The sequence below is a fragment of the Colossoma macropomum genome, unplaced genomic scaffold (assembly GCF_904425465.1).
Source record: "Colossoma macropomum unplaced genomic scaffold, Colossoma_macropomum, whole genome shotgun sequence".
Taxonomy (NCBI): Eukaryota; Metazoa; Chordata; class Actinopteri; order Characiformes; family Serrasalmidae; genus Colossoma; species Colossoma macropomum.
This window is the reverse complement of record NW_023494797.1, coordinates 6,238,289-6,252,288: the sequence shown is the minus strand read 5'-3', so window position 1 is coordinate 6,252,288 and position 14,000 is coordinate 6,238,289. Positions and strand designations below refer to the sequence as shown.

Here is a 14,000-nt window from a genome sequence, read left to right as displayed (position 1 = left end):
AATGGGAACATACAGTTAGATTTCACTCATAAGAATTAGTGGTGCTAATATCTAACACACACAGTTTTTAGAAAAATGTTAATTTTATTATAAGATTTAGTTTTTTTTTTCAATCATTCTACTTCAAATAAACTTTAGATTTTTGTAAATATTGTGAATGAAAGATCAAACAGATTATCAATACAAAATGATTTTTACATCCTGTTTTGCTCTTGTTTACCAGGGGTGCAAATATTTGTGGAAGGCACTCTATATTATTGATCTGCTTTCAAAGGTAATTTGGTAAAAAAGTTATTTTGCTGCCTAACTATGCCCAATCAAAGAGCAGCATCACCAGCAGAGTATCACTGCCTGGAGCAGTGGGAGGCTAGATGCCTTGCCCGAAGGCACAGCCAGAAATTTTCAGTCCTGGCATTTGAACCCGTGACCTTCTGGTTGCTAGCACATATCTCTTATGCCTTTAGGCTACCAGCTCCCCTACTGGTTTACCATTTTCCCTGATTTAACGCACCTGATACAAATCAGCTTATTACCAAAACATTCATAAGTTCAATTAGCACGTTAACACAGTAAACACTAAACTCTGCAGGGATGTGGGCCTAGAAGATGAGTTTGACACCTCTGGTCTAATAATATAAAGAGAAGTGAGGAAAATTACTAACAACTTGCAGTGCTGTGCAAAAGTCAGAGACCACCTTTCAACTATTTAATTTCTAGTCAAAACTGGTATTAAAAATCGTTCATTTTTCAGGAGATATTTCTGAGGACATTAGACACAAGATGATCTAACTGCAGATGAGAAAATCAAGCTCCACTGTTGCTTCAGATCTGAAAAAATCCACAGGTCTTTCTGTCCATCTTTCCACTGTGAGAAGACAACTCAAGTAGCAGTTACTGAGAAAAGGAAATAGACAAAAAGCAGAAAATTTGTAAATCAAACAGAGAAGCTGCTGGGGTTAGACCAAGGGACTGGCCACCCCAGAGTCATGACCTCACATCATTAAATGTGTCTGGGGTTACTTGGATTGTGAGAGGTAGAAAATGCAACCAACGTCTAAGAGTAGAAAATGCAACTTCTAAGACAGAAGTGGAACATGAAAAGAATGAAAGCTGTAATAAAGGCAAAGGGTACACAAATTAAATACTGAAGAAATGTGACCTTATATTTAGTTGTTACCTCATTAAACACACCTGATTCAGCCTATCAGCTAATTAGCAAGGGCTTCATGAACTGAATTCAGAGCATTTGATGAGGGTAAATGCTAATCTCCTGAGCACTTTGGCCTGGAAGGTCCCCAGTCTGACATGCCTGGTCTAGAGGAATATTTTGATTGTTACTGCTGAAATGAACACATTTTTGATTTTGTACTTCATCAGCTGTGGTTCATTTGGTAGATAGTTCAGTTCAGGGACACAAATATCCAGCTACTATCTCGGTAAGTGGCCACCTTCTTATCTGGTGCTTCACTAGGAGGTCAAACAATTCATTAAGGTTTAACCTTCACCTACATTCAGAATATTGTCACTTTGAACATAGCCAATACTAAATATTATTTAGAACAAAGCTGCATTACCTGGAGATGCCATGCTTCTGCGAGATGGGGGCCTTGCCTGCAGTGGCGATGGAGGTTGCTGTGGACACAGAGGGAATGATGATGACTGGAGTATGTCACTGGTGGAAAGAAACACTTAAAAGCATGTGGAGGTTAGAGAGCAGTGATGGTTACAATAGCTGCACAGTAGCTGCACTCTAAATGGAACATTTATAGCCCCCCATGGCTTTGCCATTACGGCTAATTCAACTCTAATTCACCGAAGACCAATGTTCATCTAGTCGGATAAAAAGGAGAGAAATGAGCTCTTTCATTAATGGCTTTCAACATTTGTATGAATGAGTGTGCTTTGGGTGCTGAGGCATAGAGTAATAAGTCTGGGCAGCAGGCAACAAGACAGCTGTGTGCTCTGTGAATGTGTGTACTTGTTTTCATACATTTGGAGGACAATACTGTCCAGATTTTGTAGGAAAAGCAGAGAAAAACAGAACTAACTTACGATGTCAAGACATGCAAAATGGTCTTTTTTTAAAGTTGTATGTTTCATTTTTTAAAAAAAGAAGGTACCTTTCCTTTTAACTGCAGTTAAGTTTAGAATTAAGCTTAGAAATTTCTTCTTATAAATACAGTACTGTGTAAATGTCAGGGACTACCTTTCATTAATTTGATATCTTGTCAACACTCTTGTACATTAATCACAAGTTATTCATTTTTCATTATCAAGATGAAATACTGAAAACATTTCACAGAAAATTACACTGAAGCCTTAATAACTAAATATAATACTTTTTCCTTTGCTCTAATAACACCAGTAGTTTCTTTTGTCTGATTCACAAATTTTTCTCTTTTTTTTTCAAACACCTGTGGATGTTTTCGTATCTGAAGCAAGAGTGGAGCTTGATTTTCTCTTAAATATGAAAGCTGTGAGTACTGTTTCTCTGGTGACAGTCTTGGTGGTCTACCAGGTCTTGCATGGTTGTTAGCAGTCCTATTTTCTCTCTATCTTTTAATATTTTTAGCTCCAGTTTTGGAATCACCAGTTTTTTCACTTCTTTCCCTTCGACTTGCCCCTCCCTTAAGAAAGTTATCTATTCCCCTCAAAAATATGCTCAGAAAAATGAATAACTTGTACTTACTGACCATTTTGATTGGAAATTAAACAAAAGTAGGGTGGTCTTCGACTTTTGCACAGTACCGTAGGTCCTTATACAGGATCTGTATAATAACCTGACATTGTATAAAAACGAGTATGTGTATGCTTGTTAGCTAATGGCCTGATTGGTAAGCTGGAGTGACCGTCAGAGCCTCTTGTTTCAGTCCGCTATTCAGTTAGCCTCTTAGCAAACATGACAGGGATATTAATAACCTCCAGTCAACCACTGCAGGGAATGCAGAGAGGACCAAAGCTGTCTCCAGTATCTCTCGCTCTCTCTCTGTCTGTCTCTAATATCTCTCCTCTCAAACACTACCTGACTCCCTTATCCTTTCTCACAAACATCCTCCTCTCCTTTCTTCTTTCCCCTCCTGAGTTTCTCTCTCTCTTTCCTCTCTCTGTCTCTCTAGTGGCTGTTTCTGTCTCTCTCACTCTCTCATCGCTCCCCTGCCTCCTGCATTATCTTTCATGTGTATGTCCTTGTAGAGTCTGGTCTGCAGCTCAAGGTCAGTTTGCCCCCAGAATTGCCATACCTGACATCTCTGCAGTGTCGGGAAATGAGCTCCAAACACAAAAAATAAACTTAATTAATCACATTAACGGCTTATAACGGAAGGGATGAGGTCGCAGGGGCCTCTCTTACCTTTTTGGCTGTTCCTTCCTCCACGTCTGTTTCCTCTGCAACAGAACATTTTTATTAATTACAGTCATTAAGCCATGCAAATTACACGAGTTTTCAAGCCTAGGGTGTGTTTCACAGAAGGTTTCTAAAGTGTAGTTCAACAAAATCTTTTATTATCTGAACACTATATATATATATATCACTGTCCATTTTATCAGCTCCACTTACCCTATAGGTGCACTTTATAGTTCTACAATTACAAACTGTATTTCATTTGTTTCTCTGCATACTTTGTCAACCCCCTTTAACCCTGTTCTTCAATGGTCAGGACCACCACAGAGCAGGTATTATTTGGGTGGTGGATCATTCTCAGCACTCCAGTGACACTGAGGTGGTGTGTTAGTGTGTGTTGCGCTGGTACGAGTGGATCAGACACAGCAGTGCTGCTGGAGTTTTTAAACACCTCAGTGTCACTGCTGGACTGCTCCACCAACCAAAAATATCCAGTCAACAGTGTCATGTGGATAGTGACGTGTGACCACTGACAGGGGCCCCATGAAAAGATATCACATTTTGCCCCACCACTGTAAGTGGCCACTGAGCTGGTTCATTGGTAGGGGTGTGGGGATGATGGGGACACAGGGCTGGTTCACTGGTAGGGGTATGGGGATGATAGGGAGACAGGACTGGTTAATTGATAGGGGTGTGGAAATGGATGGGGAGACCGGACTGGTTCATTGGTAGGGGTATGGGGATAATGGGGAGACCGGACTGGTTCATTGGTAGGGGTATGGGGATGATGGGGAGACAGGGCTGGTTCATCAGTAAGGGTATCGAGATGATGGGGACACAGGGCTGGTTCATTGGTAGGGGTATGGGGATAGGAAGACAGGACTGATTCATTGGTAGGGGTATGGGGATGATGGGGAGACAGGGCTGGTTCATCAGTAAGGGTATCGAGATGATGGGGACACAGGGCTGGTTCACTGGTAGGGGTATGGGGAGAGGGAGACAGGACTGATTCATTGGTAGGGGTATGGGGATGATGGGGAGACAGGGCTGGTTCATTGGTAGGGGTATGGGGAGACAGGGCTGGTTCATTGACAGGGGTATGGAGATGGGGAGACAAGGTTGATTCACTGGTAGATGTATGGGGATTGATGGGGAGACAGGGCTACTGAGCCTGCAGCTGCATCTGTTGGGCCCAGAGTGATTTAGTATGAATAGTGTGCTAAAAGTTTGCCTGCATCGATTAAATGTCAGCTAAAAGAAGAGAGAAATGTACACTGAGAATTTTTGAGAATAATGTTAGGGGAGCAGAAGTAGCCTATTTCACTATGGATTAAACTAACAGGTTAATTTCCACCTCTCACAGACTACATCCACCTTTCTTTGTAAAAAAAACTGGGTGACATACTGTCTGCCTTTCTTTCCGCTCTCTTGTCTTTTTTTTTATTTCTTTTAGTTTTCAGAAGCCAAATTTTTTTAGGAAGCTAAGACATGATGCTCCACCAGCACTCCTCACTCATAATTTACTGCTAGTAAGTACTGTTTGCGTCTGGTTTGGAGGCAGGACTGAACCATTTCATGTGAATGGTAAAACATTAGGTATTTTTTTTCTTTAATAGCTTAATATTTAAAAAATCATATAATGTTCTAATTATTTTTAGGGCACCTGTCAGTCACAGGCCCTTAGAAGCGTCCTAACTTTTCCGGCCCCCCTGACCACTGACAAAGGAGTAGAGGATGACCAACACGAAACCGTGCAGCAACAGATGGTAGGTGTGTCTAATACAGTGGACAAGCAGATACTGTTTTAAAAACACAAGACTGCTGCGTCTGAACCATTTGTACCAGTGCAACACATACTAACACACCACCACAGCCACGACAGTGTCACTGCAGTGCTGAGAATGATCTACCACCCAAATAACACCTGCTCTGTGGGCCTGACCACTGAAGAACAGTGTAAAAGGGGGCTAACAAAGTATGCACAAAAACAGACCACAATCTGTAACTGTAGAACTACAAAGTGACCATTATCTGCAATTTATATTAAATATATTTTAAAAGAATATTAACTTCTTTTTTTAGGAGCTATTTCTGAAGAAATACAAGATAATTCATTTGCATCATTGAATGTATGTGGAATTACTTTGATGGTGAGAAGCAGAAAATATAACCAACTTCTAAAACTGAACTTTGGAAAAACCCTTCAGATAAATAATTTATTTAGTTTATTATATGTTTTTCCTGACACAGAAAAATACTTGTACTTTTGACTGGAAATTAAATAAATGAAGGGTGTTTTAAATTATACTGTACCATCTCATAAGCACATGTGTTCATGATGAAACATTACATGTAGCATTAATAGTCATGGAACACACCTTCAGTGTTTAAAGGAGAGACGATATCAAACGCAGAGTTGTCAGTATCATCGTCCACATGTGAGCGAGAAGAGCCCTAGAGGAGACATTTACAAAGCTATAGTCATTAAATATACTGTGTGCATTTTGCATGAATGCAACAGGGCAAACCACAGCACAGACACTAAGCCAAAACAGCATGTAATGCTCTTAGTTTGTGCGGGATAGAAAGCACAAAACTAGAGGACAACTGGTGCCACCTACAGGATGTTTGTGCCTAATGCCTTAAAACTCTAAAGCCTATCGAAAAAAATCAGGGAAAAACCATACAACACTACCTTTTTTAGAGGTGTGGCATAAACAGCATCGGTATCCGGATCTCTGCTCTGTCTCTCTAGTGACTGGTACACATGGCTTTCATCTCTCTCTATGTTTTCTTCTATTTCCTCTTCTTCATCATCATCATCATCATCATCAGGTTGTGGAGAGGGCAGCCGAGGTCGGCCTGCCATAGAGTCTGGCCATTGATCTCTGAAAGGACAGAAATGAGAGCTTTATTTATGGTCAAGACAAAAGTAAAGTAGTTTGGCAAGGTTGTTCTGAGTGGTGTGATGTGATGCACTTCATTATAAAGAAACCTATCGACTCAGATTACTTTACTGTGGTAGTTATAGGAACCAGGGTTATCTGGTTCTACATTGCACACACACACACACACACACACACACACACACACACACATCTTCTAAGCTGCTTATCCTTCTGGGTCGGGGGGAGCTGGAGCCGGAGCCTAAATATATATATAAATATATATATATATATATATATATATGTATATATATATATATATATATATATACTCCTCCAGAGAGCAATGTGCAAAAAAATAGGCAACAGTATGTGACAGTGTGTATATATATATATATATATATATATATATATATATATATATATATATATATATATATATATATATATATATATATATATATATACACACACACTGTCACATACTGTTGCCTATTTTTTTGCACATTGCTCTCTGGAGGAGTATAAACTTCCATTACTTGTTAGCTATATTAGCATCGTAGCTCCAAAAGCAGACACAGCAAACATGTCTTGGCTGACCATCTGTATATATGGGGAACATTGTGTAAATTAGAATTTCTGTCAAATTATTCCTTTTATCCAACTTGTTGCTTTGCTCTCAATACGATTACTTGATTATTATCTTTCATCTATAGGACATTTTTTACAAGCATACAGTAATCTGCAATGGAGATTAACATAGGGATGGGCAATTCCAGGAATAGAAAGGCAGACAAGAGCACAGGTTGGCGGTTTCCCTGGTCTAAAACACCTGAAGTATTCAACAAATTAGCAGCGTGGCTTTCCAGGGCCGGACCTGATCTATCAGGACTAGATTAGGGACTGGACCTCTGAGGTAAAGGTTTTGTTTTGTTTTTTTTGGGGGACTGGGCCAAAGTTTCTCATCATTCAATGCTAGTGGGTGATTCAACTACTGGAATGCCATTTGTATCCCACTGACATTACATTTATAGTTACGTATGTAAAGGTAAGACATCTTAAATACAGGTAAAATGAAAAACAGTATTGTTTTTGCCTTAATGTGTGAATATATTTCAAGCTTGAAATGTACTTTTATCATAAATCATCTATTATAGGTTAGAAAAATGTACAATTTATATTTTTTCTTCTGTATTTACAGTGATATTGTGATACTTTGGTCACTTTGAAAGTTTAACCCTGTTACAAAAAGTATACATTTTGTGACAAGTTTCATTTAAAAAATAGGCTCCAGCATACCCCCACGACCCAGACGGATAAACGGCTTAGAAAATGTGTGTTTCATCTATTTGTAACAATTTTTGTATAACAAGTTTTTGAAAAGAAAAACAGCTGTCTTAAACTGAAAATACTTTTTTTGTTTTTATCTGATAAAGGTGACATTAACCATAATGTAGCACTGATATTTCTTGTATGTCTAAAGTTCCCTCATCAATGTATATCATGAAAAAAGACATTTTAAAATGGTCTACAATGCGTTTTGCAGTGAAACCCTTCACATGTTCTGTGCCTTCTATGTTTTTTGTATGTTAAGTGTTATTTGTTCTATGCCCACCAAGAAAAAACATCAGATACATGCCAGAACATCTTACTATTAAATACCATACAGGGAAATAAAGCATGCTTTCTTATTCTGATTCTGGTAATTGTCCTAGTTTAATGAACTGCTATGCTGCTATAGAGCTCAAACAGACACACAATCATCACTGATTCAAGTAAACCTCTAAATCATGTAAGGTGAACTGAATGATCTGGGACTAATTCATACATTTCTGTAGTTTACCTGGTGTAGAGGGCAGTGCTGGCATAAGGCTCAAACCCCGTCTGGCTGTCTGTGTGTGAACAGTCACTCTCAGAGTAGGATCTGTGGCGAGGTGGAGGGATGGCCACCGTACGTCCCGTCAATGAGGACGATAATATGGCTGCTGCCAGAGCAGACCTGAGACAAGAGAGACTGCTCAGTTCCAGAGGTCATACACAGTAATAAATATAACTGTACACCAATGCTGACATGATCTGGATACTATGTACTTCTCACCCATACAATTACATGGACGCTTCTAATGAATTTTAAACCGCAATAACAAAAAAAGCTATTCTTAGGTTATAGAAGTGTGTAATCAAACTTTGATTACACCGGTGGTCCCTGGCCATATAGGGGTTAAACCCAAGATATCAATAAAAATTGTTATAAATTAAATATATTACAAAATCATAATTTATAGGGTACCTTCTATTAAGGGGTTACTGTCCCAAACCCTAACCCCTAAATTTTAACTTGTGAAAATACTACTTAAATTTATTTTGTTTTTTTAAAGATCTTTTTTATTTGAAAATGAAGTTGAAAGATTTACATTTATCATGAGTGTAATTTTTAAATTAAAAAAAACTTTTCAAAAGCTATTCAATGTTGTTCCACGTTTTCATGTCACTACCAAAACACACAGAGTTTTTAGTTCATAGGCGGAGCCTTATTTTAGCCACACCCTGGCATGTAACATTAAGAACAGTCACTACCAAAACACATTTTCTGCAATGAAGTAAACGTTTTTTGTGTTTCAATGAAAAATATTATTGTATCTTATTAATTATTATTATTTTATCTGTGTACAACACTTCAAAGTTGCGTTTTCTTAGTCATGTACTGGCTAGCATTTTGAGTTCTGCTCAAACTTAGCTAAAACCGTCACTATCGAAACAGTCATTACTGAAACATTAGGCAAAGTTTTGGTCATGTTATGACTGTTTTGGAATGTTCAATCATTTGCTTTAATAGCATAAACATAATTAAGTTATAGGTTCACTCAAAGCAAAAAGTCTAATACCCAAGTCAGTTTTTAGTCTAAAATCCAAAAAAGTCAACTTAAAAGTCCAAACTGTGTCTTCAACTTTGACTTTGAACAAATTCAGTAGCATGATCCAAATACAGCCTTGTCTTACTTAAGAAAACCATAATAAAGCAATTACCTCCAAAGAAATACCTTTCCACACTAAAGATCAAAACACAACAGCATTTAGATTAGATATTTTAGCCTAGTTCACACTCATCCCATGTGATGAGGCAATATTTCAAAATGCTGCAGACAGCAGTTTAAAAAAATTTCACTAAAACTTAGTGTCCACACTGACCACCGAAGAATAATGGTTGCATGTGCCAGCATGTGATGTTTCCACACTTTATATTATCTGCAAAGCCAGAGACTCTCTGCCGGCACAGTGATGCACAGCTTTTAGACAGATGCAGTACTGGTTCTCTGCTTTCCTCTTTGGTCTAAGCAGATAAGAAACTCCAAAAAATAAAAAGCAGCCTCTGCACTTTTCTCAAAGTTCAGACAATATATGGTTCTTTAATATGAGAGAAGCTAATTTCCATATCAAAAACCCTAATTTACAGGATTTTTTTTACAGTTTTTTTAGACATCTTCAGGACTACTTCAATATTCGAAGATTCTGATGGAACCTTAAATTATGTTGTGGTTCTTTAAACTTTAAAAAGGTTCTTCACAGTCGCACATCTTATTTATAACTGTCCAATGAAATGTTTTTCAGGAAACCAAAAGTGGTTTTTCGATGGCACTCTTTAGGTTTAATTTACTACATTTATTCTTATAAGTGTGGACAGTTCACACTGGTATTTTAAAATAGTTGCTCTCCTGGTCCTGGAGTATCACTACCATCTAAAACACCCAGTTCACCCCAGGAAGGGCTTGTTAATTAGGGCTGCATCCAGATAGTTGAATGACATTTCCTTTCCTATCTGCTTTACTTGATTTTGCCTGATCTATGTCCTAAATCTATAGGGCAGAGCTGACTAGCAGGAGTATCCACATGGCTAAATCAAGAAAAGGAGATAGAAAAAGGACGTTTTATTCAAATGTTTAGATGCAACTTAGTTCATTAGTTGCATCAGGAGTGTTGGGAGCAGGAGAAACTCTAAAATTTGCAGGACAGCGATACTCCAAGTCCAGAACTGCTCAGCATCTTTGAGTTTTGACTTGACTTTGACGTGAGTCGTGCCAAAAGAGTCTATGGAGAACAAGGCTTTTTTAAAAGAATGAGAGAACAAAAAAGTAAGAAGAAAAAGAATGAAGGTCCAAGAAAATGTAAAATGGATGACGAAAGAAGAGAAACAGAGACAAGGCTGACAGAAGGAGTGTGATGAGTGTATGTACCTGGGTCTCTCTGGTGAGGGGTTGGGGCTGCGTGGGGGAGGGGTGCGGGGGACAGCAGGTCGGGGGGCAATGGTGGCGGCAGGAATCAAGCCATGAGCTATGTGCTTCTACAAAAACGATGGATAAGCACAACAGCATACATGAGAACAAATAATGGATGACGACACCTCTTTCCAGCCAGTTTGGGTAGTCTAAGTCTAACCCAGTGGATTCCAGCCCTAGTTCTGGACACCCCATGGCTCTGTTTTTCTTCTACCTGAATCTAACACGGCTGATTCAAGTCATCAGCCAATGGATCTGTGAGGTGTGTCAAGTACTAGTTAGTGAATTGCTCAAATAAGAACTCTTATTTAGGCCTAAGCTGCTTATCTATGGGAAAAAAGCCGTTTATAAAAACCATTGCCATAGCACACTGTTGCAAACAAAACGTTCCACGGCTGTTACGTTTGGGCCTGTGTACACTTTTTTCCAAAATGTCAATGAATCCTTTAAATTAGGCCACTAAAGCTGTGCTTTATAGGATGATTTTGTTAAAACTGAAATAAGTAGCATTACTGAGTCAAAAGAAACAAAAATATGCTAAAATATGGTGTGTGCACTGCTGCAAGTCACCCTGTAAAGCCAGAAACAATAATTTAAAAGAAAGAGGTGTCATGTCGGTTTTCACAGGAGTTTTTCATACCATGTCACACGTCTTTACGTATTAATGTCACACGCACAGATTCAAAAAGAAGCTTCAGATTGATGTTTAGGTCTCAAATGCAAAATCAACCTTATACAAATGAAGAAATGATGACAATGGTAGATAATTCACCTACATCCTCAGAAGACACCAAGCTTTGAGTTCTCTCTAAATACTCCAACATGTTCACAATCATCAGATTCATTCGATTAGGGAAGGGGTCCTAACTAATGTTATAAAATGTTCTTCGACATGTTACAAGCAATTACACATTTCTGCCAGAGAAGTCTCCAAATCAACAAAACTTTGCCTACATAGTGCAACTTTAAGTAGTCAAAATACAAATATTACTACCTACATGTGATTGAACTGACATCACCACGTAACACTACTACTATAACTAAGCACTTCAATACTATTAAAAAACAACAGCCATTTAGTCAAAGTCATCGGACTGCCAGAACTGACAAAGCTTGCTGGTTTGTGATAGATATTTTTGAGAGCTAGTCTGGATGCCACCCACCGGTGGCGCGGTGGGTAGCGCTGTCGCCTCACAGCAAGAATGACCTGGGTTCGATTTCTCTGTGACCAGGGTCATTTCTCTGTGGAGTTTGCATGCTCTCCCCTTGTCTGCGTGGGTTTCCTCAGGGTATTCCGGTTTCCTTCCACAGTCCAAAACAAGTAGTCGGGCTGATTGGACACGCTAGCTGTGAGTGTGTGTGTGCCTGTGTATGTCTGTCTGTCTGCCCTGCGATGGACAGGCGACCTGTCCAGGGTGTATCCTGCCTTCCGCCCAATGACAGCTGGGATAGGCTCCAGCACCCCACCGCGACCCAGAAGGATAAGTGGTTTAGATGATGTATGTATGTATGTATTATTCAAGTGCTATAGATTACCTTTACAGTACTTCTTAGTTGCAAAATCTCAAAGCGCTTCACACAGGAAGAGAAGCAAAACGTTGGAAAGATAAAACACTATTGTTCACCTAGCAGCACATTTAGAAACTTTAGAAGAGAAAAAGAGGCCCAGTGGACTAGGTGTGTGCATAAGTAACAAATGAGCTCTAAGAAATGGAAAGTACACACAAATCTAATGTTATCTGATCCCTATTATTCTCTGACCCATGAGCTGGGTCAGTCGTGCTTATAACCTTGCAATCTCCACAGAATGGGCAAGACTGAAGAGGTCAGTGACTTTAAAGTTACCACCTTTGCTACAAGTCAATTTGTCAAATGTTTGTCCTGCTAGATCTGTCTCAGTCAACTCTAAGTGCTATATTTGTGAAATGGAAGTACCTAGGAGCAACAACAGCCAAACCACAAAGCAGTAGACCACGCAAACTCACAGAGCAGGGCAGTCGAGTGCTCAAGCGCATCGTGCCTATTCTCTGTCGCATCACTCACTACAGAGCTCCAAACTACCTCTGTAAGCAACATCAACACAAGAACTGCACACTGAGAGCTTCATCTGACATCTATCAGTCTCAGAAGTGATGTTTGTTGGGTTCTGTTTTCTTATTTTAGGGCTCATGAAACTAGCTACCCACCTCTGGTACACCAAACAATATGAACAGGAGAGTACAGGAATTCCATTAACTGAACCTAAACAGTATTTGGTGGTGTGTTTAAGTATCTTCTCTTTCTCTCCAGTATGGAGCCCCTAATGTGACATGGTGATTATTTTTAATAAGGTATGGCAACAGATTACTATATTGAGCCCATGAATATCTATATTGAGAACATAATGTACTACGTATAAGCCACAAATGACCATACTGAGTCCACAAATTACTATATTAGGCCACGATTCACTACATAGAAACCGCAAATATCTATACTGAGGCCACGAATTACTACACGCGTTATGAGAAACTTAACTCGTGGCCTCAATATATTATCTCGTGGCCACGCTTTACTAAAACAAAAAAAAAATCACCATGTCACCTTAGGGTTTCTGTACCGCAGTACCAAAAATGCCGTTTTAACTTACGACAACAGACAGGAAGGTTCAGTTAAACTGGGCACACAAGAGTTTAGCTTAGCTAACCTTAAGGGAACTAGATAGCAGCGTAGCTTAGCAATGCAGTGGCAAACAAACCGTAAACAGTAAAAACAGAACAAACCGTGGACGCGAATGAGCTACAGGTGTGACAAATGTGACACACAGTGAGCAGCGAACGTTAGTTTTAGTGAAAACTCACAAATGCCTTCCGCTCGCTTCTTCTGAAACTGAAGCTGAATTTTGACATGACGATAAAAAAGTTTCTCCTCGTTTCTGTGAGAACCGAGCCGTTACAAAAAGCGAACTAGACAAGCCTGGGTACTCTGAAATAATCTGGAATATGTACACGTGAAATGAAAGAGAAAAATCAGGATCGTTTTATATAAACAACCAGCCCTGTGCCTTGTGTGCGGCTCATTCAGGCTGCGGGTTTCTACTGAAGTTCACGTATCCAGACGCTCTACATCCTCGTCTACATTTCAACAACAGCACATCCTATTGGCTTAGAGATTCCTGAACAGCCACTCACGGCCGAGCTTTAATCCTCTTAGCAACGCCAGTCTGGCTCCAGCACTGCGCTTAGTGTCCGGCAGAGGGTGCTCTAACATAATCTCCATCAACTCCACCACACAGCGAGAGGCAGCGCAGCAGCACTGACTGCTTTAAGCGCACTGTCTGACAGGTTAGTCCGTTCAGCCTCAAATTAAAGTTGCAGCTGTGTATTTAAGGCGTTTTCATTAGTATTTAGACTCGCTAATGTGCTAAATAACTTTAGCTAGCTGGAAGGTAAACGGTTATTTTGCTACCAATTAAGCACAGCAGCTACAAATTCAATTTAATAGCAGGACATTTTGCTGAGC

General features: G+C 39.4%; 1 protein-coding gene across 1 annotated transcript in view; it reads right to left on the bottom strand.

The window, feature by feature from the left end:
* Positions 1-13,585, bottom strand: part of cep89 (centrosomal protein 89) — a 177,965-nt gene extending 164,380 nt beyond the window's left edge. The window contains exons 1-7 of the mRNA XM_036584282.1: positions 13,340-13,585; positions 10,458-10,564; positions 8,069-8,224; positions 6,036-6,228; positions 5,719-5,794; positions 3,350-3,384; positions 1,575-1,632 (exon numbers count right to left, since the gene is read on the bottom strand). Of these exons, the coding sequence (XP_036440175.1) occupies positions 1,575-1,632; positions 3,350-3,384; positions 5,719-5,794; positions 6,036-6,228; positions 8,069-8,224; positions 10,458-10,564; positions 13,340-13,387 (673 nt within the window). The 5' untranslated portion in view covers positions 13,388-13,585. The remainder of the gene's footprint in view (positions 1-1,574; positions 1,633-3,349; positions 3,385-5,718; positions 5,795-6,035; positions 6,229-8,068; positions 8,225-10,457; positions 10,565-13,339) is intronic.
* Positions 13,586-14,000: the final 415 nt, after the last annotated feature.